This window comes from Miniopterus schreibersii (genome assembly GCF_964146895.1).
Source record: "Miniopterus schreibersii genome assembly, chromosome: 2".
Lineage (NCBI taxonomy): Eukaryota > Metazoa > Chordata > Mammalia > Chiroptera > Miniopteridae > Miniopterus > Miniopterus schreibersii.
Window position 1 is genome coordinate 162,703,693 of NC_138102.1, and position 25,272 is coordinate 162,728,964.

Genomic DNA, 25,272 nt, shown 5'->3' on the forward strand with positions numbered 1-25,272 from the left:
AAAACGAGAAGAGGGCATGAGAAAGCTGTTGGAGGCACTGTTTTGGCCTGTGGGCAGTTTCCAGCCCTGCTGACCTCTCCCCGAACCTGTTTCCCCTTCTCCTCTGCCTGGGCCCTGCGAAGAGCAAGCCCTGCAGAGTCTCCCCTTTCGGTCCCAAGACCCCGTCCTTGAACTGCTCTAGTGTGTGCTTCTCTAAATCGTTTAGTAATCCCACCAATAATTTGGGCAACAAATTCTGTTCCTGTCAAATCATTCCTTCCAGGGACAGTGCCTCTCCTCTCTGTGGGCTGGTCTCATCTCTCTTTACATCATTTGATATATGCCAATGGAATAATTACTGATTTGAAATAGATTTAGGAAAAAATTATTCTGTTATTTACATGTACTAAAATATTATGTCACTCCAGGCTAAATACAAATATTTTTGCATCAACTTTTCTTTTGTATTACGTGCTCCGTGACTTTCTCCCATTAAGCACAGATGACATAGATCTGGCTGGAACCCCTAATTGCTTCATATTAATTCACCAATATTCTCTTCTAGGCTAATATCAAGGATGAGCTCTATTTATAGGGATGTTCCACTCTTTATATGCACGATTTAACTAAAGGCCCGGAGGCGATAATCTAATTAGGTTTTTGAAATCAACCGATGGTTAATTTTCACCCATCAGACTCTTAATTCTTATGACTTAGCAGTTCAGTAGATAAGTAAAACCACAGACCAGCAAGAGTAATTGTCTTTTTCTATTTATTATAAAGATTTCCTGAGGCAACATTTCTCAGAGCATTTATTATAACATTAAATATAGTGAAAGCCTTTCCTTGCAATAAGCACAGAACTTCAAAGCACAAAATGGCAAAGGTTTTTGTTCAATTTCGATGTGGCTAAAAATTAAATTTTTTAATAAATTCGGAATAACAGATTTCCTTCAGCAAGGCTTTAATAATTCTTAACAGCCCATTCTTTCTCAGATTTCATATGATAATTTTTTAAATTCCTGACCTAGTTTTTGTGATACACTTTCCTAGCACTCACTGCCATCCATATGTGCAAACACACCAACACATAATAGCTTAGCTATTTTAATACATATTTGCCTGTCTTTCTTTTCTTCCTTTCTTTCTTTCTTTCTTTCTTTCTTTCTTTCTTTCTTTCTTTCTTTCTTTCTTTCTTTCTTTCTTTCTTTCTTTCTTTCTCTCTCTCTTTCTCTCTCTCTCTCTCTCTCTCTCTTTCTCCTTCCTTCCTTCCTTCCTTCCTTCCTTCCTTCCTTCCTTCCTTCCTTCCTTCCTTCCTTCTTTCTTTCTTTCTTTCTTTCTTTCTTTCTTTCTTTCTTTCTTTCTTTCTTTCTTTCTTCTTCCTTTCTTTTTAAAAAATATTTATAAAAGTTTATTTAAGCCAAAATGAGGACATATGCCTGGGAGCAAGATCTCAGCTGCTTCTTGCCTCTTTCTTAAACATCCCTTCTATCTGAAGACAAGCAATCTTTTTAATTTGTAAAGCCAGCATCATTATAAAGACCATTTTTAAATAAAATATTTTAAAATGAAGAAATAAGAAAAACTTACTGTATTATATACTGCAAAACTACTAAGAGACTAGACCTTCAATGCGCTCACCACACAAAGATGATGATTATGTGCCATGATGAGGTGTTAGCTAATGCCAGCATGGTAACCGTATTGCAATATGGAAATGCATCAAGTTAATACATTAAACACCTTACACTTACACAGTTTTAAATATCAATTATGTCTCAATAATAAAAACACTTACTTAGTCAGTTTCCTCTTCTTTAAACCATTTTTACTCCTGAGAATTAAAAAAAATACAAATTTATCTGAGTAAATTAATTAACATAATGACTAAACTTGAAGAGTTTTAAATAATTACAGCAGGCACCTCAATTTTACTTAATTTTCATTAAACATATCTCAGGTTTGTTTAATTACATTTCCTTAAATGAGAAAATAATGATAATAATTTCAGATTCATTTTAAAAAACTCGATTAGATTGCAGGAACATACCTACACTGTATATTTAATATTTGCCAGAAACAGAATTCTGGAAATGTATAATTTCTTGCCACTGGTGGTTAAGTTGCTAAAGTATACTGTAAACATATAGAAGTATCAACTCCCTGAATACTCCCAGTTCTATAGGCAAGAAGTAAAAAATCAGGGAATAGCAGTGAGAAATAATGGTGGCGGTGGTGGGAAGGATATGTTGGGCTCTTAATTAAAGACTAAAATAGCTTTTCTGAGCATTTTTGGTGGGCATGTAAATTTGTGCTTTCGTGTTGGCCCAAATCTTACTTAATTCTGTTATGGCATTGTTCATATTCCATTTTAAACTAGCTCTTAAGCTAGTTACCTGAACCTATTACCGCTGGTTCTTAATTCCTTACTAGTTTATAAGCTCAAACACATGTGATGCTAAGGTCTGCTTTAGTTAATTGCATTTCCAAGGTGGTATTTAGGGGAATAGTTTTCAACCAACAAGTAAGATAACTGACCCAGTAACTAATGCTAAGATCGTATCTGCTGAAACCCTTCATTATTGTATTTAAATGTCTTCCATAAATAATAAATATTGATACATGATTGTGAGTGATACTTTTTATAAGTAGTTTTCAAGGATCTTTAAAAATTGATGGAAGCACCCAAACTTTCAGAAAATAAACAACCTATAGTACATAACCAGGTGTGATTTGAGTACTCTCATGTGCCAAAATATTTACTTATAACGAGAATTACGAGCATTTGGCTACCTCCATTTCCAGAGAGCCTTTAGCAGAATAAAGCACCGTTCCCTCTGTGCCTGCACAGAGCTTCACTCATGGAATATTTCTCATGCTGTCTGTCTCAGTCTGACAGTCTGTCTGACTGCTAGACCGTCCCTTCCCCCAGGGCTGAGCACAGCCAATGGAACACAAAGTGGGTGGTCAATAAATGCTTATTTAATTGAACTGAAACAAACATCTTTGCTATGTCACCCTGACCATTTTACTTAAAGATTCAATTAAGAATCTGATACTAGACTTGGGCTCCCGAGTCCCACTGGGGAAATGGGACTTGCGGATGGAAAGTACAGCAGGACAGAAAATGCAGGGGAATGTCCATAAGGCAAGTGGTGTTTCTGGTTTCCGGTAGTTTCTATTTTCCCCCAATTCTGAGTGCAGACAGTCCATTTAATAGTTCCTGTCCTATTTTGTCCCCTCACCCTCTCTGTCTTCTATACTTGGGACTTAAAGGGATTAAGCATTCCTGTTTTTACTTTGCCTTTCCCTCATCCCCTGAAAAAACACACTAATCTTGGACAGAGCTGTATCATGTAAGCATTTGGGAACCTAAAGAAATACCTTGAATAATTCTCTTCTCAGCTCTTGCAGTGGGGATTTAGTTAACTTTAGGAATCCCGCATTTACTTCATGCACAGGAACCAGTGACTTTAGTGCTTCACAAAAGCAGAATGTCAGCACAGATAACTAACGGTTCTGGCAAAGTCAGAGGCTGCCAACGTATTTAGTGACTGGGAGTGAATTTTTTAAAAAAAGAAAGAAACGTTTCCTATGCAAACAGACTTTCAGGGAAACTGGGAAGAAACAAATGTATGTGGGAGGTGACACTGAATAAATTCAGTGCTGAAATATTAAGCTGCTACTACTCAGCAGCTGTGCGGAAATCTGACTCATGGCGGAGAGGCACTTGTTTTTCTTTCCATCTCATCCATTGATTGAATGAATTTTAACCCATGTGAAATTTTACCGCATGCTTTATATGACTTACTGTCTTCCTCTTACCATAAGTATAGGTCTTCATGATTTGTGTACAACTTTCATTGTTATGCTTAGATTTTGCTGAGTTTCTATAGATATCCTAAGCCTGTGGGACATGACAGGACTAAATTATGGGACTCCACAGCAGTACTGATATAATTTTTTCTACATTTGTAATTGCTGTGCTAATCCTAAGACTAAATTCAGGGGAAATTCACTTGTAAACATGTAAGTTGAGGCTTTCCTAACAATTTTAACTTAAGCACATTATGGAAAAACTTAGTTGTGTGTGTGTGCATGGTACAATGAACATTTTGGGTGATGTTTAGAGTATCATCTTGTCATGGCAAAAGATTTTCTGAAAAACTGATAAATAACAACCATCAGACACATGGCATATATGCATATAGGATCATGCACTTTAATTTCCCCCTTTCATTTGTATTAGGTAAGGTTCAAAACCCCAGTGCTCTCGAGAAGCTAAGGTGCACTCTTTATAAGTTCTTCATGGTATGACAGCCTTAGAAAGCCAGCCAGATTAGAATTCATTGTAAAAAAATATATAAAGCAATACCACAGACATGGAATTTATGACGGTTAAAAACAAAAACAACCCCCCCCCCCAAATATTCTAGACATCCCCAATTTCATAAGCACTACTTACTTTCTTATGAGCTAAATGGAACTCATCCCCAAATTGTAAAAAAAGCCGTCAGAGTTCCAGCGTTCTCTGAACAAGAGCATGCAATAGCCGTGAGGAAAGCTCACACTTGAAAGTGAATGTTACTGTGACATTACGATGTTGACTGCGGGGGTTTAGAACAGGCCGATGAATTCTTGAGAACACATGAGGGTGAACAGGGTAGTAAGGAAAGAGAGAGTAATAACACTGAATCCAGGCAGGCAGCCCGAGGTCACTAAAGGCAGAAACCCTGCAGAGCACAACCCTGAGACCAGCCGGCTGAGCTCCGGGCCCCACTCTGCTCCCAGCCTGGGCAAAGGTTCGAGCAACACTCGCAGAGAGACCCGGGCTTGGAAGCCGAAGAGTCTACACAGTGTGAGGTTAAGATGGTTAACCCTCTTAAGCCTCTGTTTCCACATCTCTAAAATGGGGTGAAAATGCCCTCTGCAGAGTTGTGGGGACAATTAGATAAGATAATTACACAGAGAGGCTTCGACACGGCCAGTCGCTCTGTATTCATAGTTAACATTCCCGCACAAACACCGGAGGCCCCAGACTCAGGGTGCGGCGCTCTGGGTTTCTCTGCCTTAATGCATTCCTTCCTTCTTGGGAATGTGGAACTCTGCCATGGATGGAGATGGGGAGGAAAATGGAAAGCATCATTGATAAAGATGAGAGGCCAGGGGATCGACTCGAGAAGGAACAGATGACTGGTAATGAACAGAAGGAAAGCAAGCCGAGAACATCACAAGGAAACGGCACTGTTAGCATCTTGGTACCATTAGCTGTTTTATCCATTTCAGATAATTTTATAATTACAGATGCTGCACATAAAAGAATTTTTCCATTTTGTTTACTTCCTGGAAGCTATCTTTTAAGACTATGTTAGGTAAACAGTAGAAATTTTTAAAAAATCACTTACCAAGGATTAATATAAAATGCCAAAAGATAATCAGTCCAAAGACATGAAGGTAGCAGGGTTAGGAAAGCAAATATACTCCTACGCCTGTGAGCATTAATAGATAACAGATGTAAAGATGGAGAAGTGAAAAGAGTTAGTAAGATAAATTGTGACGAGACATCAGCACATTACTTACTGGAATCAAGTAAAACGAGCACCTTAATTATAACAAAACATCATTCCATTCTGTGAAATTTAAACCTGAGGTGAAGTGCTAGCTATAATATTGTCAAAATCAGTTTCATTCACACACAGACTCTTATTGTAATCAGATATATTTTTCCAACGTATTTTGTGTTAATTAGTCTGCTATTAGGTGATTACATTTCGCATTCAGCTAAATGAGGCGCTTAAATGCCTCATTAGTGATCTCGAGTCTTATTCTTGGATTATTACCCTTGCAGTGCTTAAGCCTATTTTAAGGAACCTGTAAAACATCATTTGATAGCTAAGAGCAGCTTGTGGGAGGGAATATAAATGATGAGTTTACATGCACCGGTCCTGGGGAAGACTCGAAACTTTGGGGACACATTTGTATAAAGCTGCACTTCTAGTGCACTACTGTGACCTTCTGCATTATTTGAACTTATATATCATTTCTAAAAAGTAACATTTAACACGGAGGTATGGCATGACAGGTGCCATCCATTCAAGAACAGTAGCTCATCAAATGCCTAGTCTGAGATCTTAACCAATACTCAGCTGAGTGGGAGCAAAATTACTTAGTTTCACTTTAATTCTAATTCAGACTGTGGGTTAAAATGCATGGTTTGAAACCAATTTCAGAAATACCAACTGCTTATAACATAGAAAAGTCATTAATGCAGATTTTAAAATATTGTATGGTTGCATCTATAGTTATTCTGAGAATTAGGGGGGAAATGCTGTTACCTTGTCACTTTAGTTATTACAAATCTCCACTGAGATATCTATTCTCAGCCAGAGAATGCTGGGGCTGGAAAACCTGTATTTTCCAAGAGTTGCATGAGAATTTTCTTGATTTTATAGAAAAGTCCTGGAGTGAATTCTCTTGTACCTCAGTTCTCTCATAATGGGTCTTCCATAGTCTATAAGTTGTGGCTGTTGTGTCGTCAATACACAGCTCTCCTGAGTCACACATATAAATGAATCATTTCCTATGTGGGCCACTCACCACTGCTCTGCCGCTGGGCCTTTTGTAAGGGTGGGCCAGGCGACAAACAAATACCAGTGAATTAGTCTCTTAATCTTGAAAAGGAGTGCTGATATATTTGAACAAAGTCAGAAATATTTCCTAACTTTTAACTTTTAATTTCCAAGTTTCTCTCGCTTCACAGTTGGATTAGTCACCTTTGAATAGCAAAATTCCATTCAGGCTAAAATTTAAAAACAGCACAAAAGAATCCTATTTCAACTAGGCTTTCAACCAGAGTGGGCATCAAGTAGAGGTGCCTACTCAGGGAAGCAGAATTTATATTTTAAATAAAGTCCTCCCTCCTTCATTGATTCTGTAGAGTAAAATTTCCACTCTCAGATATCTATTTATTGAAGATGAATCATTCTGGGGTATTAGTAAAAACAGAAAATGAAATTACTTACTAAGAATTAAAATGAAAGTGTATATATTTAAATGTGTTTTGCATGGTTGCTTGCACAAAAGCCAAACGAGATCATAAGCAGTGCTGGCTTCAGTAAATGGTTACTTAATTGGCAGTTTGGGTGGGTATTAATTGCAATGTATTGTTAATTCTCATGTATCATCATTAGGTAGAATGTCAACCAATTTAATCTCCTGATAATACTTTCTTAATTCTCAAAATATCTCCTCCCTCCAGGTCCCTAATGCTCAAGAGTAAAGAATAATGATGCCAGGTTTGCTCATGGGACCTTCCTGGCTTTGGTATTTATTAGCCTGTGAGTATAAGAGTTGAGGGCCCTGGGCTGTATACTTCTACATGAATTTTGAACAGAAGTGGTGGCTCATGTCCCGGCCCTGAAATGAGAGTTAAGCAGAGACGCTGCTCTGTTTCACGCTGCTTCAGTGAGCTCTCTTGTCATGCCTTCAGCCCCCACTTGTTCAGGGTGGCTCCCGCCTTTAAGCCCTTCATGGGCACAGCTATGGGCTACTTGCCTAACTGCTGATTTAGTCCTTTGTTGAATATAGTAAATACAGAGCAGACTCTGACACTTTGCTACTTCATGATTGCATTAAACTAACATATACCAATATACTCTGTGAAGATCTAACCTTTGAAAGTCCATTGTCAAGGAAATTATGGAAGGACAATCAGACAACACCATTTATCCCCCAAAGATGGTAAAATAAAGCTTGGAGCACACACAGCACAGCTAAGCCAGCTAGAGAATACGCACCAGTTGTACGGAAGCTTTCCATCCCTCTCCAAGGACGCAAAGTTGACGAAAGTTCCTGCCCCACACTCCCTGCGTGGAAGGAATCACAAAATCCAGGTTACTGCTCGACGGAGCACTCTTCTGCCTTGACGTATGAGTCTTTACTAGCTTGTCATCGTAACATTTTTTTTTAAAAAAAGCTAAAATAAAGTTATATGGGTTTCTCTTTTGCACAAAAATGCAAAATAGAAAGACAAAGCAAAACAAAACAATTTTTCACAAGGCCATACATCCCCCAGCCCCGTAGCAAGTTATTTGAGGCCAAAAAGTTTCAGTTCACAAAGGGCACCCAGGATCCTAAATAAATCTTTGATCTTTTTGGGATTCGATATTTTTTTACAACGTAAATTATAGAAACTGTCCTAGATAAAATGAAGGGTTTTTATTTTTAGCAAATATTCTTGATGGGCTTTGGTGGTTGTTTTTTTTCCAGCATATTGATTTCCGCTCTGTAATGCTGGTGGATCAAGATGTATTGGTTCCTTCTGCCAAAATTTCCCTCTCACGTTGTGATGCTCACTGTATTCATCACTTGAGATGAGAGTAAAAGCGTGACGCGTATTGAAGTAGATCGGCCTGTGCAGAGCCACTGTCGCTGCTGCCAGCAAACATCTCCCGCACGCTCCCTGGGAGGTGAGCGTGACGCTATGTCATGGCTGCATTACTGCTCCTCGCTAGCCACTAACGTAGGGTCATTGTCATCCTCTTGACGTACATTCTTTCCTGGCCTCTAGGCTGCCTCACCCTTAGCGTTCCTTCCATGCCACTGGATGTCTCTTGTCAGTCTCTATTGCTGCTATCTTGCTTTGTCCGTGAAAATCTTCATACTAGGTTATTCTGGTGCTTAATCTGGGGATTTCTTTTTTAATTTACACCTCCTGCATTTCATCCCGTCTACAGCTTTAATACCAGGCATATGCTAACAGCTCCCAAACTTATGTCTTCAATCCAGACTTCTCTCCTGAACACCAGACTTTTTTTTTTTTTTTTAAATATATCTTTATTGATTTCAGAGAGAGGAAAGGAGAGGGAGAGAGATAGAAACATCAATGATGAGAGAGTCATTGATCAGCTGCCTAGCCTGCAACCCGGGCATGGGCCCTGACCAGGAATCGAACCCCGATCGCCTGGATCCTAGGTCAACGCTCAACCGCTGAGCCACGCCCGGCCAGGCCTGAACACCAGACTTTTATGTTCAACTGCTTACTCACACCGGCACGTGCAGTCTTCCCAAACTTAACTTTTCCCAAACTGACGTCCTGATGTTCCCCTAACTCTGAAACCCTCTCCTCTGGAATCCTATTCCAGCTGATGGCAATTCCATTGTTTTGGTTGCTAGGACTAAACACCTTGGAGTCATCCTCTACTTTTATTCATATCCATTCAATAGGCAATTAGTTAGCAAATCCTGTTGCCTCTATTTTCAAAATACATCTGGAATCTGGTCATTGTCCCCTACCCACCATTGTTACTGCTCTTGACTGAACCACTGCCATCTCTCTCTTGCCTGGATTACGGCCATGGCTGCCTCAGTTCACATGCCTGCTTTTGTCCTTACAACCTGTTTACATAAAAGTCAAAATGAAAATGTTGAAATGTAAGTCAGATATTTTTAATCTTCTGCTCAAACTCTTCAGTGGCTCCTATTAACTGAGAGTAAAAGCCGAAGTCCTTACAATGGCTAATGAAACCCTACATGACCTGACATCACCTCCTGCCACTCCTCCATTCATTTCCTCTGCTTTGGCCACCCTTGACTACCATCTATTCTTTGAACCTGCTAGTCAGGCTCCTGCCTCCTCAGGGCCTTTGCACTGGCTGGGCCCTCTACTGGGTACACTCTTCCCCTGGATACTACATGACTAACTCCTTCGTGTTCAAGTCTTTTTTTCTCAAATGTCACCTTTTCAATGAGATCTCCCTCCCTCCCAGAACTCCTCTCCCCATATTCCCCAGACAGGTGCTGCCAGACTCTCTTACTCAGCTTTATTATTTTTCTATTATTGTCTGCTAACATACAATATAATCTTTTCACTTTTATGTTTATTATTTATTGTCTGTCTTTTCCACTAGAATACAAGCTGCACGAAGGCAGACATTTTTGCCTGTTTTGTATACTGTCATATTTCAAGCACCTGGAGGAGTCTGACACACAACAGGTGTCCACTGATATTTGTTAAATGAATGAATAAAGTTTCAGTGGGCTACACGAGGACGCAGAGGTTGTGAGTCAGGATTTGACCCAAGGAGTATGATTTTAGAACTTTCTATTCTAGCCACAGCGCTGTGCTACTACTCTCCTTACCCTTCTAAGATTTGCTCTAATGTCAACATTAAGAAGCTTGATTTTATATTCTTAACAATCTCTTTTCTTTACTTTCATGTTATCCCATTTTTATTTCCTTCCTGGTACAAGTCAGTTTGTACCTTTAAATTTATTTGTTTACGTACATCTCTCCAGCTAGGTTCTAAGTTCCTAGTGAACAGCTCGGATGCCTGATTCTTCTTTGACTATGCCATAGAGGCACATCGTATAAATAGTTATTGGATGAAACACTTATTTATCAATCGGTGAAGGACAGACTCAGAGAAAGGAGAGGGTGTTGACTGATGACAAGTCAGCAGGCTAACGTGGGGCAAATGTGAATTTGAATCAAATTTCCCAAACCCAGTGTTACTCAACTAGGTAATATTGTGTGTGTGTGTGTTGTTTTGATAATATAGGGGACCACAGAAAGTTCTTGACAATGTGCTCTGATAAGAAATGCATCAGTGGTCAAAGGAATAGGGAATCATCAAAATCATAAATCAAAAGGCTTTTCTAACTGTAAGAAAAATGAAACTGCCTGCAACTCTGAGTAATGTGAACAAAAATGATAGGGGACCTTTAACGGGCCTAATCATAAATTCTACAAATACTTTCTCATAAGACAGCTTCAACAGAACTAATGAGGAGAGTGAATTTTTTTCTTTCTTATGGTCTCCACATATATTAACTTATTTTATTAATCATGCTGAGTAGGTATAGATTTTTCTTTTACTCCAAAACAACTTTGAAACTATCTAAATGTAATGTATGGGCCACTTAAGAGGTCTGACTTTGTCTAAACCAACAATCCTTAGCTTTACCATTTCAATGGTAATGTTTTCTAAAATAATATTAAAAGTCTTCTTAGAAAACACAGAGTAGAACTAGACAACTTACTGCTGAAAAATTTAGGTCTGCAAAAGCATACACGTATGATAAATAACATATTTTAAAGGCTCTGGGTAAAAGATTAACCAAACTTAACTTACCTAGCCATCTGCAGATGCTTTCTCCTGAGAATGATCAGGGTGACCAGCAGCAATCCAATCAACAGTGTGCTAAGAATGGCCAGCACTGAGATGACTACCACATTGGGATTCATCTCTGTAACTAAACAGATACACCATGCGTTTCAGTTACAGCTTCCGTTAATGGAAACTAACAGAACCATTCATTGGACCTACGATGACAACAGCAGCAACAGTGATGTTTCTCCAAGCTGACAATGACCTCTTCCTGGTCAACTATAAGTTAGTGGGCTGATAAAAAGTATTTAAGGCCTACATTCTGGATGTTCTTATAAAGGGAAATTATAAACTGTGAATAATTCCTGTGACATAGTTTAAATTCACTTGAAAACATTAAATTAGAAGTCATTATCATGTATTTTCATTCTTTAACATTTTCAGAAGCTTGCAAACTCTTATTTTATGCCCATGATTTTAAAGTCAGAAAGCACAACTGTATATTTCACTCACAGCTAGTAATGTATATGAAAAAGGCATTAGCAAGCTACCATCTGCTACAGCACTTAACACATCGTAGAGGCAGGCATCCTGATGATCTGTAACCATATGTTGAGAGGTTTTTCCATCTGTACAACTCAGGAGATTAAACCTACTAATAAGTGGTAGGGCCCTTCAGAACAAGGGTTGTGTCCCTTTCATATACTTTATACGATGTCCAGTCCACGATGGCACTTACACGCTGCCTAGTTCATCACACTTCATGGAAGAGCAGGATATTAAAGGTGGGATTATATGTCAAATGTTGCATAAAACTCTTTTAACAGTAGACCGGACGCCAAGAGGAGAATGAGACCATTCTCTCCTGATCACAGAGTCATGGAGCTGGTGGCACATGCAGTCCCCAGGCCTCTGGGTGCTGCCACTTCCCATTTGGGACAATGTGGCTCCAGTTCACGGGCAGGGTACTTGAAAGAAAGAGCAGTAGACTCATGGTCAGAAGAGCTTGTCCAAGTTCACTGGACTACTGACTGCCATTTGGGGAGGCTGTTTCATCTGTCTCTCTGGGCTTCATTTTCCTCACTTGCAAACAAGTTTAATAACATCAACTGCTTCACTGGCTTGCTATAGAGGTGACAGGGAATAATGAATGATAAATTACACTTAGAAGAGTGTAAAAGGATGTAGAAATGACAGGCCATTGATATATTTTTTAGGCCCATTTCTGTCCTCTCTTCTGAAAAAACAAAAATTTTAAAAATCCAAAACAAACCAACCAAAAAAGTCCACGCTATTCATCATTGGATACCGCGATGAATATATGACAAAGGCGACAGAAATGAAAATGGATCCAGTAAAGGGTAATGTGAAAGTTAGAGTGGTTTTATTACAGGCAGCTTCATAGAAGATCTCAGATTGTAGAATCAGACTCTAACAAATGGAAATAAAACGTATAACTCAGAAAAAGGCAGGAGGCAACCAATCACTGTGTCTCTCTCACATCGATGTTCCTCTCCCTCCCTCCCTCCCTCTCTCTCTCCTCTCCTTCCACTCTCTCTGGAAAAACAATGGAAAAAATATCCTCAGGTGAAGATTAAAAAAGGAAAAGAGAGAGAAAAAGAAAAAGAGTAAGGGAACAGCATTATTCTAGACCTTTCATTATTTTTAAATTTCCCCACTTCTAGTTTCCGCTCGATTGGAAGCCTTTCTGCTCTGACCCTGTAGCTGAGTCTTGCGGTTATGCGGTGGGTAAGGGCCAAGGCTGAAAAAGATGAACCGGAGCTGGTTAGGCTACTACTGGAGAGGGTGATGAAACTGATAATAACTAGCATTTCGACCGCATGTGCCAGGGTTTTATGTCCTTTATCTCTAAGCCTCGAAACAACTCAGCAAGGTATACATAGGGTGTCCCCAAAAATGTATTCACACTTTGAATAATTATAAAGGCAGTGTTTGTACTTCAACTGCATTTTCAAATTTCCAGTAGCATTTTAGGATGAATTTCCTTTGTTCAAAGCTTAGTCTGGCTGAAAAGAAAGAAACATCAATTGGGCTATCAGCTGTGAAAGTGTGTATACATGTTTTGGGGACACCCTGTATTATAATTTTAGCTTTAGAGATGAAAAAAACAAAGGTTCAGAGAGAGTAAATATCTTCTCCTAAGTCACATAGAGACTGAAATAAGCACTCCCTGACCTCGAAGCTTGGAATTTTTCAATAGAACAAATATGGGCTCCATTAAAAAGATAGATTATATATATTTAAAAAGAAAATGTAAGAAAGATTCAGAAAGATACAACTTTTAAAGACACCAGATTCCCCTGAAATATGTAGTTACCCATTGTTGAGACGGCTATAAATGTGGGGACACTGGGGCTGTCATGGCTAAAGCTGGTGACACTACAGTTGTAGGCAGTGGCAGGAAGAAGGCTGGAGATGGTCACAACATGAGAAGAAACAGAAATCGGTTCCTGGAGATGCAGAAAATAAAACAAATGTTATGTAATCTTCATTTATTTTGATTTTTAAATTTTTCATAGTTGAGTTGGTAATGTAGGGACAGTAAAGAATTTAAAAAACAAAAAGAATAGCACTGAAAAATAAGTTATAAGCAATGCTACAGTAAACACAATTTCAAAATTATGGGAGCATAAGTATATGTCCACAAACACATAATATATGTATATATATTTTCGTATTCCTAGCAATTAGATCGCTGGGTCAAAAGTTGTGTATGTTTAATTTTGAAAGGTATTGACAAGGTGTCCTCCATAGACATTTTCCTGTTATTGCCTACTATCAACGCCTGACAATGCGTGTTTCCCTCTCTACTCCTAACATAGCATAGTGGCAAACTCTTTGAGCTTTCTCCAGTCTTATTAGTGGAAATTATACCTCATTGCAATTTTATTTTGCATTTCATTCCTCATGAGTGAGGTCGATCATCTTCATATATTTAAGAGCCTTTTGTGTTTATCTTCTGTGAAGTATTTATTTTGAGTCGTTGGTGTTTATATTTTTTATTTGTAGTAGTTCTTTGTATATTAAGGACACCACCCCCTTTGCTTGCATTCTCGGCTTTTAAATAGCATCCATCAAAGGCAGGACCAACTTTGCATTCTCAAAAATATTTAATATTAACCTATTCAACAAAGAACAAGTTGCTAATTTGGTGAGCCCATAGTCAGACCAGTGACTAGTACTACTGAGCAATATAAAAAGCTGAGCCAGCAAAACCGGGATCTGAAATACCGCCGCCTAAGGGCACGGAGGCATCAGCGCCTGGCTCCCGCCCCAGCCTCGTTAGCCCATAGAAGGCTTCTAAGGAAAGGCCTCTGCGGCAAGGCTCAGCCTTAGGAAGGAGCAGCCTAACCATTGTTTTCTTTAAGGAAGCAATCACTGCAGTTGCAGAGAGAAAAATCCACTACTGGCAGAGCAGTTATTTTCAAAAAGGATTCTTAGAATAGAAAAAAGATCCAGCTGTCTAGTAGAGATCAAAAAGAGATAAGTGAGTAGAGGGGAATATCAAAATGGGGAAGGAATGAAGCAAATTATCTTAACACTCGGTACGAAAAGATTTGTACTCGCAGAAATCCCCTTTTCTTCTCAATCTCAGGAACTTCATTATTTAAAAAGCATCAATTATTCATGTTCAGAGTCCTTGTCTATACACTATTTCGTGATATCCTTTACAAACTTGCCCTTTTCCTTCCATGTCTGACTGTAAAATATTTTTTTGTTGTGGCTTTGTCACCCTGAGAGCTGCTGGTTCGTCACCTTCCTCCCATTCATTTTGAGCTGGCAGACAGCTCAGTGTTCATCGTATCTGCTATCTGTGATTCTAAAACTTTATCGATCACCTCTCGCAGCCTTCATTTTCACAAATGAAATCGTCCTCCTTACTAACTAGACAAGGGTTCTCCTTTTCAATTCTCTTTGTAATATGCATCTCTCTTGTGGCACTTGTTTTAATTTAATTACTTCTAGAATAATAAATGTCTATCCACAACAGTATGAAAAAAATTTTTGAAAGCAAGTAGTAATTCTACCATTTGTGTTCCATACAGTGATTTACACAAAACTGGCAATCAGTTCGTGTTTGTTAAATTATATTTTACATGGCAGTGTCTTTACCCCCTCAGTTAATTTAATGTCCAATAGGAAAAAGGAACCACTTTAGTTCTTCAGCATGAACCAGAGTGGCTAAAGTTCAGGGACAAAAGATACATACGAAGATGAAAATCAACTTGGCAATTTGACAACTCAGTTCTCATAACACATTCTGGGCTTGTTCTGAGCATGTTGTTAATGTTTATCACTAAAACACAAAACCGTAAATGAACAGTTTTCATTTTCTATAGTTCAAAGAAATAAAAGATTTTCACTTTGCTCAGCTAATTAGCCTTAATCAAAATTAACTCAGAAAAGGAAAATCAGCAGGTACAGTACCTGGAGCTTTGTCTCCTGACCAGAGCCAACTTGTTGACAGGAGACTTCGAAGAAATCCGCCACCCCCTCTCCCACCCACAGCAAAGTCACCGAAGTCTGGGTTTTATTCACGGCAAAGAGCGATTTTGGAGGAGCTGGTTCTGAGCAAAGAAAAAGTTTTAAAATTTTAATTCAGTTTAACACATTCTTTCTTCCTTCACCAATCAGCAGGATAAAATACCCCCCCACCCGCCCCCGCAAAAAAATTCCAAATATAGGTAATTAAGAGCGCCAGGAAGGTTTTACATGTCTTTTGAAATATATGTCCTTTCACAAAGACAGTCACATACTTGCCTTTTCCCCTCTTCTATTTTATACTTCTCTTTTTGGGACACTGCTGTTTGCTACTTCAGGTTTATTACAGACATCATCTATTAATAGCTATTATGTCATCTGCGCTGGAGTTAGCATCGCCCTGGGAATCCCGAGCTTCATGGGGAGAAACAAGAGCCTGCGCCCAACAGGCCGAGAAAAATGAAAGGGCCCTGTGTGCTCCCTGCTGCGGGACACGCTCAGCCTGTGCTCAGCCAGCAACCTCTCCTTTCTCTGGAGGCATTTAAAATAATTTCGTTACGAATGACTTCTTGAAAATGTAGTCAAAATTTAAAAAGGCAAAGCTAAATAGATGATATGATTTCTTGTTTAAAGAAAAAGATGGATGAAAGAGAAACAGACTCATAGACACAGAGAACAGGCCGATGGTTGCCGAAGGGAAGGTGGTTGGGTGCAAAAAGTGGAGGGATTGAGAAATGCAAACTGGCAGTTACAAGACAGTCACAGGGATGTAGAGCCCAGCACAGGGAATATGGACAATAATATTGCAATAACTAGGTATGGGGCCAGGTGGGTACTGGAAACATCGGGGGAACACTTTGTAAAGTATATGATTGATTGTCTAACCGCTATGCTGCACATCTGAAACTAATACAAAATAAAATAATATTTAATGTAAACTATAATTGAAAAAAAATTTTTTTAAGAAAAAATATTAATGGAAAGGCACTAGATGGTTAATAAAATGTTAGCAAACTTGTTTTTTTATCTTTTTCATTTAGACATTTTATCATGATGAATAAATTAATTCATTAGTCACATAAGCTGTGCTGGCCAGGCCCCGTCATCCTCATTTTCAGTCATTGAATCACTGAACCTGTTGGCTTGACACCAAACCCCTGGCTGTTCCCGGTTCTAGGAGTGGTCTGCTGTCTTGTTCCCGCATTCCTCAGTCTCTGCTGATCCCCTCCCGATGCCGCTGTCCTTAGGGCATTGCCTTTCTTTTGATGACCTCCAATATACAAAGGATATGCCTCAATCAAGTTCTTAAACCACGGCCCCTGTGACCTGCTGGCGGACTCCTTCACATTGCTTGTTTGGACATACCCTATCTTGCTGTTGGGTTCACATGACAGCATACTCTGTCCACCTGCGTGTCCCTGTCAGACAACTATTCCCACAGTTTGATTGTTACTTGGGTTTCTTTTTATTATTTACCCCACTCTCCCAAGTCTGTCTCCAGTTCCTAGCCTTTAGAAATGCTTCAAAAAGCCCCGGAGGCCATTTCACTCCTTTGACAGGTATATGTCTTTGTGGGGGAAGGTTTAGGCCTTCTTTGTAGAATATCATCATCATGGTCCTGTCCGAAACCAAGAAGTATGTCAGAATCATTCTTGACATGATTTATTACAGGTAACCTAAACTTGTGTCCAACTAAAAAGAAGCCTTTGTTCTATCCAGTCAACTTGACAAGGTTAGGCAGAAGAGTTGAAGGAGGAAAGAGATGAGCTAGTTTTGGACAAGAATAATTCACAATAGACGTCAGGACCCCTTTCTCGTTTGCAATGAATTGTCTATTCCTCCAGACATTGTATTGTCTCACTTCCCTTCTGATGAAGACTGTTGATAAAACACAGAGGCCAACTTCCACTTCCCACATCCTTCAAAACTGTCACTGCTAATAGGATTATGAGTCAGAGAATAAGTCTTCCAGTGATCCTGACTTGGGTAGAACTTGCATCTTTGGAAGCAAGTATGAGGTTGTCTGGGGCAGATAAGAATTATTTATTAGGTTGAGCCTGCCTATTTCTCTTTAAAAAACATTTACACCATTGAATTGCTCCTCAGAGTGTGTCTCTTGGACAATGATTAGGTTCCCTAGGATATTTATATATATTTATGGGTAGAGAAAATCAGTTTAGTTATCAGATATGAACATTGCCTGAATCTTTACTAACCTCCAGATCCGCCCTTTTTATACATGTATTTCCCATCACCTATCATCTGAGCTTACTCAACTATTTCACTATTACCTCAAACTCCATATGGTCAAAGTAGAACCTGGAGTCCTTGCCTTCCCACAAATTAATTCTAATTTTCAAATACTCCTGATTCTCTCAAGTGTAGCACTATTCTTTCAATCATCTAAGACAACTATTTTGAGGCTCTTCAATTGCTCCTCAATCCTGGAGAGCATATCTTTTAATAATTGTTGCTGTCTCTTCATTTTATCTATTTTTTCATTACGTTGCAGGCTTTATCATCACACTTATCAATCATTAGAGTAGCCCCTTACTCCCTTTCCCTGCCTCTAATTGGCTTTTTCATATTTATCAGTGATGGCTTAAATAGTTTTAAAACACCAACTTGCTCATGTTAAATCCTATCTGTGCCATAATCTATTGTGATTAATGTCTACTGCGTCAAATACAAATAGGCCAAGTTTTATAAAGATCCCACTTACATTGGCCACATGCTGCCCATCTAGCTTCATCACCACCCCTCCTTCACAGACACGCTGCTCCCAGTAAAGCCAGTCTTCTCACTGACCCTCATACGGGCATTACTCTTTTTTAATTCATGTATTTCCCTGCATTGTACTTTCTTCTATTCTGACCATCCTAAGGTCAAGATGAAGTCTTACCTCCTCCTTGAAGCCTTATCTGATGACACTGTCTCTCAATGGTCTGTCCCTTTTCTGACCTTCTATTGCCCTTAATTATTTCCTATTTGATCTATATAAATGAAGTTCTGATTCAACTAGATCCTACTAGATTATTTAAGAACATGGGCCATGTGTTATAAATAAATTATATTGTTTTCACCTTGAACCAGCCACCTGTAGGAACTCAACATATCTTATCTATTACAGGTTTAAAACAGAAGTCAAGATTCATTAACCAGAGGTGTTAGGATTCAAGCATCAGTCAAGACCAGACACACTGGGGTTGAATTTTGATATCCTCTGCCTTGTTATAGTGATCATGTTAATAAAAATGATCCGTTTTCAGTGGCAGAGTCAGGAAATACATCTTGGATATTAGAGTAAGGGTTTGTTTTGATCTGGCTGAGAATGTGGATCCAGGAGATAGCTAAGCATTGCTTATTCTAAATGTTATTAAATATTTAAATTAAATATTATTAATTTCATATGATATGGAATACAATTACACACAAGAAACTTTTAATTGTTCTATGTCTTCCTGAATTCTATCTCCACAAAATTGATACACTGAAGCCCTAACCCCTAGCCTTCAAAATGTGATGGTACTTAGAGGAAGGGCCTTTCAAGATGTGATTAAGTGAAAATGAGGTTATTAGGGTAGACCTACTCCAATCTGACTGGTGTCCTTACAAAAAGAGGAAATTGGGGCAGATACACCAAAGATGGATGGGTACAGGGAAAAGACCATGTGAGGGCACAACTAGAAAGAGGTAGTTCACAAGCCGAGCAGGGAGGCCTCAGGAGGAGCCAAACCTGCCAACACCTTGATCATGGAATTTTAGCCTCTAGAACTGTGTGAAAATACATGTCTATTGTTTAGGCCACCCAGTCTGTCATATTTTATTATGGCAGCCTTAGCAAACAAACGAATGCAGTCTCTTATTGTTTAAAATATCAAATAATAGTCTAGCTCATGAAGGGGAGGAATAGAAATACCTTGTTCATGTTATGAAGAGTAAAGAGCTTTAAGACAATGTATACAAAAATATAAACAATCATGTAGATATTAGTTATAGAACATCTGGTTATTGCTTTCTATCTCTTTAAATCACATTTAACCTCTTCAGATTGCTCTGCTCCATAACATCAGATCGCCAGGTTTCCTTTTGGTTATGAGAACCTATGGATATGGGTAAAATAGGCTATTTTTACAAAACGGGGTACGGATGCAGGGTTGTTTGCTTCTAAATTCTCTCTAAAAGCTTCCTAACATCCTGTGTTGCAATCACCTACTTGGCCTTTTCTCTTTCCTTCTTTTCTCTCCCCTTCAATGCCTCTCCTATGCGAGTTGGGAATCCAACCTGATTTCATAAGGAAATCAAGTAGCTTGCGCTGAGCGTGGGCAAAGGGGAAGCTGAAAAGCTCTCCCGCCGCTTCATTCCCATCGGCTTAGGAGAGGTGCAAGCTGCCGCCCAGGCTCTCTGGGGGTGCGGGCGACCTCGGGCGAAGTACAAGCTGGTGTCTGATTCTTATTCTCTGCTCTGGCAGCAAATCTCTTATTTCCAGAGAATTCCAAAGGGAGCCAGGTGTGATATTTAGCCTTGGAGCAGAATGGAATGTATTTATTGTCTAAAATCCACCTTTCTCTGCCAGTTATTACATTGTTTCTTATTTTAATGTCACCCATTAGTGTAGCTGCTGATAGAATGGTGTTAATGAGGTCAAGATTATACCCATAAGGGCCAACTAGATTCATTCTGCTGGCATTTTGTACCTCTAAACTTGGTGAGTCATTTTACAAACGTGTAACGTTGGTGATAAGGGGAATTTAATAGAAAAACATTGTAAAAAAATGATCAATGATGGCAAAATCTATTTTCATTCCTCAGCCTCAATGACAGCAATTTGCTAGTATCCTAGTGTACAAAGGATTGTCTTTAACATCTATATTATACGTCCCTAAAATCTGTTTTTATTTTCTTCAACACAGGCATTTCTACCTTAAGCAGAATAAGTGGTATAAACTTGGCCAAAAAAAGCACCTGGGACTTAAGCCGTCGAAGCTGCATAAATTATGTTCAACTTGGTCAAAACATCTGCGAAAGAAAGAACTATTTGAAAGGGGGAAAAGGTAGAGAAATTATTGAGGGTGAGTTAAGATTGATGTGCAATAAAATTAAGAGGAGGAAAATTATGTTAAAGAGCAAGAAATCTTTGTTAGAAATAAGGTTTATTAAGCCTATTTCTCTTGTTGACTTGGGACATTCTCTTTTTAGATACATTTAATAAGTAATTAGACCATTTAAAAACAACATTGGGGACTTTTTTAAAAGTTCAGGCAAATATTTAGCATTAAATTGTAATTAGGCCCTATTCATAAACAAAACAAAAATTTCCCAGGAATTAGAAATACCTAATTAGAAATACCTAATTAGAAATGTCACTTCCATTACATTTTAAATAAATTCTTAATGGCTTAATGAGAGCAAATATAATACCCCCTTCTGTGAACCACTGGGTGTGTCTATGGTTTTACCAGCTTATGTAACTTCTAAAGACTGGTAGAAGTTCTCAGAGAAAGCTCTCATTTAACTTTACTTAGTTTCAAAACCAAATTTCTGACTTCCTACTTTTTTTTCGGTTTCAGGAATATGTGTTTTTGCTCAGCATTTTTATTTAGTTAGGAGTTACATATTGCACAATTCTTAGAACACGATCATTGCTCCTACGTATCAGTAACCTTGTTGCTTTTACTCTATCTAGACTCATGTATGAGTTAAATTCTAAAACTTGAACATTAAAGACCAGTTAGTCTAGACCCTCATTTTATAGATGAGCCAACTGAATCCCAGAGGGCCTGAGCCACTTTCCTAAGGTAACACAACTTATCTGTGAGAGCAACAACTGGATTCCAAGCCTCTGTACCTCTCTAGTGAAGGGTCCTTCATAGACCTGGCTTCCTCCAGCCAAAACATGGGTGTTTTCCATTCATTCCCATGTAACTGTGGATGATGAGACTCCTGGAAAGTTTCTTTGCCTAGAAGACCCACTTACCCAGAACGAGCACTTACTTACGATGTACACAAATCGGTGCAAAACCTCGCAGTCACTGCCCTATGAGTCCATCATTCAGATCCTTCTAATAGAGTCGAAAGAAACTTGTAAAGCATGCAAGTTGCATTATAGTGGGCCGCAGAAACACTTCTAAGGAAGTGCTGAAGTTGTGTGGCACGGTTGTGGGCAGCGGACAGATTCCACTGAAACTCAGAAGACCACAGTAGCAAATGGGAGAGGCGTGTGTTAAGAAGAGGTATCAGTTAGCCTCAGCTGCAGGAATGGAGCGGGGTGGGGACATGCCTGGCAGCCTAGCCCAGAAAACAATGCTGGCCTGGGGCTGCTGGCCACGCAGGTCGCTGAAGAGGAGCAGTGCAGCAGTGATCCTCTGCAAACTTTAAGAACAGGCCTGCATTTATTAGTCAACAGAAAAACCTTCCACAGGCTCCCAGCCTCACTCCTACCTACTCAGCTACCCCATAAACGCCCACACTCTATCATTCATCACCTTACTTCGGATTCAGCCAGTCTAAGGCCACCTCCTCCACTGGCACCCTGGCCCATCTCCTCTGGCCCAACCAAGGACATCGCTCTAATAAGGCTCATCTCCAACTATTGTGCATCATCAATTTTTCCTGCTCTGTCGAATCACTCTGATTAGCTCATGGACAAGCTGCTTCCACCTCCTTAAGGAAAAAAACAAAAAACCCAACCAAACAAATGAATACTCTTCGATCCTGTCCTTCAGCTCCTGCTCATTTTCTCTCTTGTTTATAAATAACGTTCCTCACAAGTTTTGTTATTCCAGCTGTCTTCGGCTTTTCCCCTTTCATTCTCTCTTGAAAGCTTTTGAATTATATACTTTTCCTTACCGCTCCATCCACATGTCTCCTCCTGGAATCACCAGTGCCTTCTGGGTTAGGAAGATCAGTGATCAATTCTCATTTCTTATCTGGACTTATCAGCAGGCTCGACAAGTTAATCACTGTGTACTCATTGAAGCACTTTCTGTGCTTGGCTCTTAGCACATCACATTTTTCTGAGCCTCTCCCTATTTCAGTGGCCACTCCTTCTCAGAATTTTTTGCTGGTTCCTGATCGCCACTTCCACTTCTTAAGGTTGGATTGCCCCTGGGCTTAGTCCCAGGGTAACACTCTTTTCCTTTATTCATTCCTCAATAATCTCATCAAGTCAGTTTCCTGACTACCCTCAAATCTGTATTTCCAATCTGTAAGTCTCCAAGTTCCTACTGCCTACCCAGTGTCTGCTCTTTAATGTTTAATTGACACCTTCAAAGAGGACACATCCAAACCTGAACTTCTGGTCTTTCCCCTAAACCTGCCTCTGCCATGTTTACCAACTCAATGAACAGTACCCCTGTCCTCCCGATAGCTCAGATCTTGGCATCTCCCTAGACTTTTCATTCATTTACAGACAGCATCTAAGTCTATCAGCAGATTCTCTGTGCTACCTTCAAAGTAACATTTTCATCACTCTCATGACTACCATTCTGATCCAAGCGAATATAATCTCTTACCTGGATAGATGCAATAGCCTCCTAACTTTAAGGTGACCATGTAATTTATCAAAAGTGTCCAAATTAAAATACTTTGGGGAAAGAAAGGATTGCTAAAGAGGATGACTAGTTTTTAACTGATCCATTACAGATGTAAAGTGCTGTTTGAGACATCAGGGACGCATGGTCATCTTACCTAACTGCCTCTCCCCTCGGCCCTGAGCAGCCCACTCACCGAACCGATCCTGCGAAACTTGCCAGGTCACGTAACTTCTCTGCTTGAACCGTTCAATGGCGTGTCTGTCATCTTACTCAGAGGAGAATGTCTTTTCAACAACCCTTCATTATCCGCTCCTTTGCTACCTCTCGGCTCTTTTATTTACTACTCTTCTGTTTATTCCACTTCAGCCACACTGCCTTCCTGACTTTTTCTTTTCCAGTTTATTTTTTATTGTTGAGATTATTCCAGATGTCCCCACATTTCCCCACACACACCCCCTTTCTGTGAACTTGCTGGGCACACCGCTGCCTCTCGAGCTTTGCACCATGGCTCCCTCTGCCGACAGAATCTCCTCTGGTGTCCACTGGGCTCACTCCCTCCTTCGGGTTTTCACTGAAATAGCACCTTTACAGTGAGGCTTACCCCATTCCTCCCCTCCTACAAAAATCGCTCCCCTACCCTCCATAGCACTCTTCCTTTTTTTTAATAAACTTCTCACCATTGGACATCGTGTATTTATGTTTTGCCTCCCTTCATTAGAATAAGGGTAGAAGTTTTTGTCAGTTTATTTCTGTGTCCTCTGTGCATAAAATGGTGCATGGCACATAGGAAATGCTAAATAAATATTTGTTGACTGACAGAATGAATTAATTTTTTAAAAATATGTCTTTATTGATTGCAGAGAGAGGAAGGGAGAGGGGGAGAGAGAAACATCAATGATGAGAGAGTCATTGATCGGCTGTCTCCTGCAGGCCCCCCACTGGGGATCCAGCCTGCAACCCGGGCATGTGCCCTGACCGGGAATCGAACCGCCATCTCCTGCATCCTAGGTCATTGCTCAACCACTGAGCCACACCCGGCTGGACACAATGAATTAATTTTTAAAAACTATAGTAGTTTGATTATTGTATTAGCTGCTTCTTTTCTCTCTTTCTCCCTTCTTTCCATCTATTGAGTCTTCCTTCTGCTCTTCCTTCTCTCTGTGCTCCATTGACACAATTTATTCACATTCTTATTTTATTAAACTCACTTTCTTCTTTTTTTCTTTTGGGGGGCATAAGGAGTACAACAAGTTAGTCACTTCCTAGGAAAGGATTCAAGCAAAGTGCGGGTGGAGAGGGGGAGGAACTTTAACCTCAGTAAGCTGTGACTCGGCCCTCTACTCACTTCTTACCCAAAACGAGGGCTGCATAGATCCAAGCAGCTATGTCCAAAATTGTAAACTCAGTGACTTCACCATAAGAATAAGTCAATTTCCCACTGGGAATGAGACCACGGAGGCAGTACATGTGATGGCTGGGCTTTATAGAGTTAGAAGTTACATGTCACCCAAATGTGCATAATTATTTGTAATCTGCTGAAATATTACGAGAGAGAAATAGATTCTAATATTCCCCAAATTCCTAACATCTGAAAGTGTTTTGATTTTTTTTTTTTTTTTTTGGTCTATAGTCAAATTGTGCTTAAAGATTTTTAATTTATATAAAATCTTTCATGACTGAGATTAAGAAAATCAAGCCAATGTCATTAATATCTAAATTCCAAAACAGGAACAGAAAACCACACAAATGGGTGTGAGGTTCCTCCCTGTTCTGTTAAATGCGTTAATAGAAAATGGAAGTTTTTATAAAAAAAACCAAAAAACGCCCAAATCCAGGAAAACATAAGTAACAGATGGACATAAAGTACTGAATCACTGTTTCCAGATGGAGGCTCAACAGTGTGGGGTGGGACAAACTTCCCAAGATCCCAGCTCAAATGAGGACACTCCCTGCAGTGCACATCCCTCCCAGCGCCGCAGCTCCCTGACTCCTAATCTGAACCTGCCGAGCACGCCTGCCATCAGGACAGGGCAGAAGCCTGCCCATGGCGGTGTAGACATCCTGCCTTTGGCTTTCTCAGGCCCTACTAGCTGTTTCTTCCCACTCTCTTGCTGGCTTCTCCTCGGCTCAGTTCTAAATGCTGGGAT

The 25,272-nt window shown here is 39.6% G+C and overlaps 1 protein-coding gene across 3 annotated transcripts in view; it reads right to left on the minus strand.

Annotated features, from left to right (window-relative positions):
- PTPRO (protein tyrosine phosphatase receptor type O) overlaps positions 1-25,272 on the minus strand; it is an 83,072-nt gene that overhangs the window by 27,146 nt on the left and 30,654 nt on the right. Inside the window, exons 12-17 of one of the 3 annotated variants that reach the window (XM_081129149.1) lie at positions 15,537-15,676; positions 13,426-13,558; positions 11,112-11,232; positions 7,776-7,844; positions 5,385-5,468; positions 1,778-1,813 (exon numbers count right to left, since the gene is read on the minus strand). In XM_081129149.1, coding sequence (XP_080985275.1) covers positions 1,778-1,813; positions 5,385-5,468; positions 7,776-7,844; positions 11,112-11,232; positions 13,426-13,558; positions 15,537-15,676 — 583 coding nt within the window. Of the gene's footprint in view, positions 1-1,777; positions 1,814-5,384; positions 5,469-7,775; positions 7,845-11,111; positions 11,233-13,425; positions 13,559-15,536; positions 15,677-22,439; positions 22,626-25,272 lie in introns of those variants that run through there. The other 2 variants (XM_081129151.1, XM_081129150.1) reach the window with 2 other exon arrangements.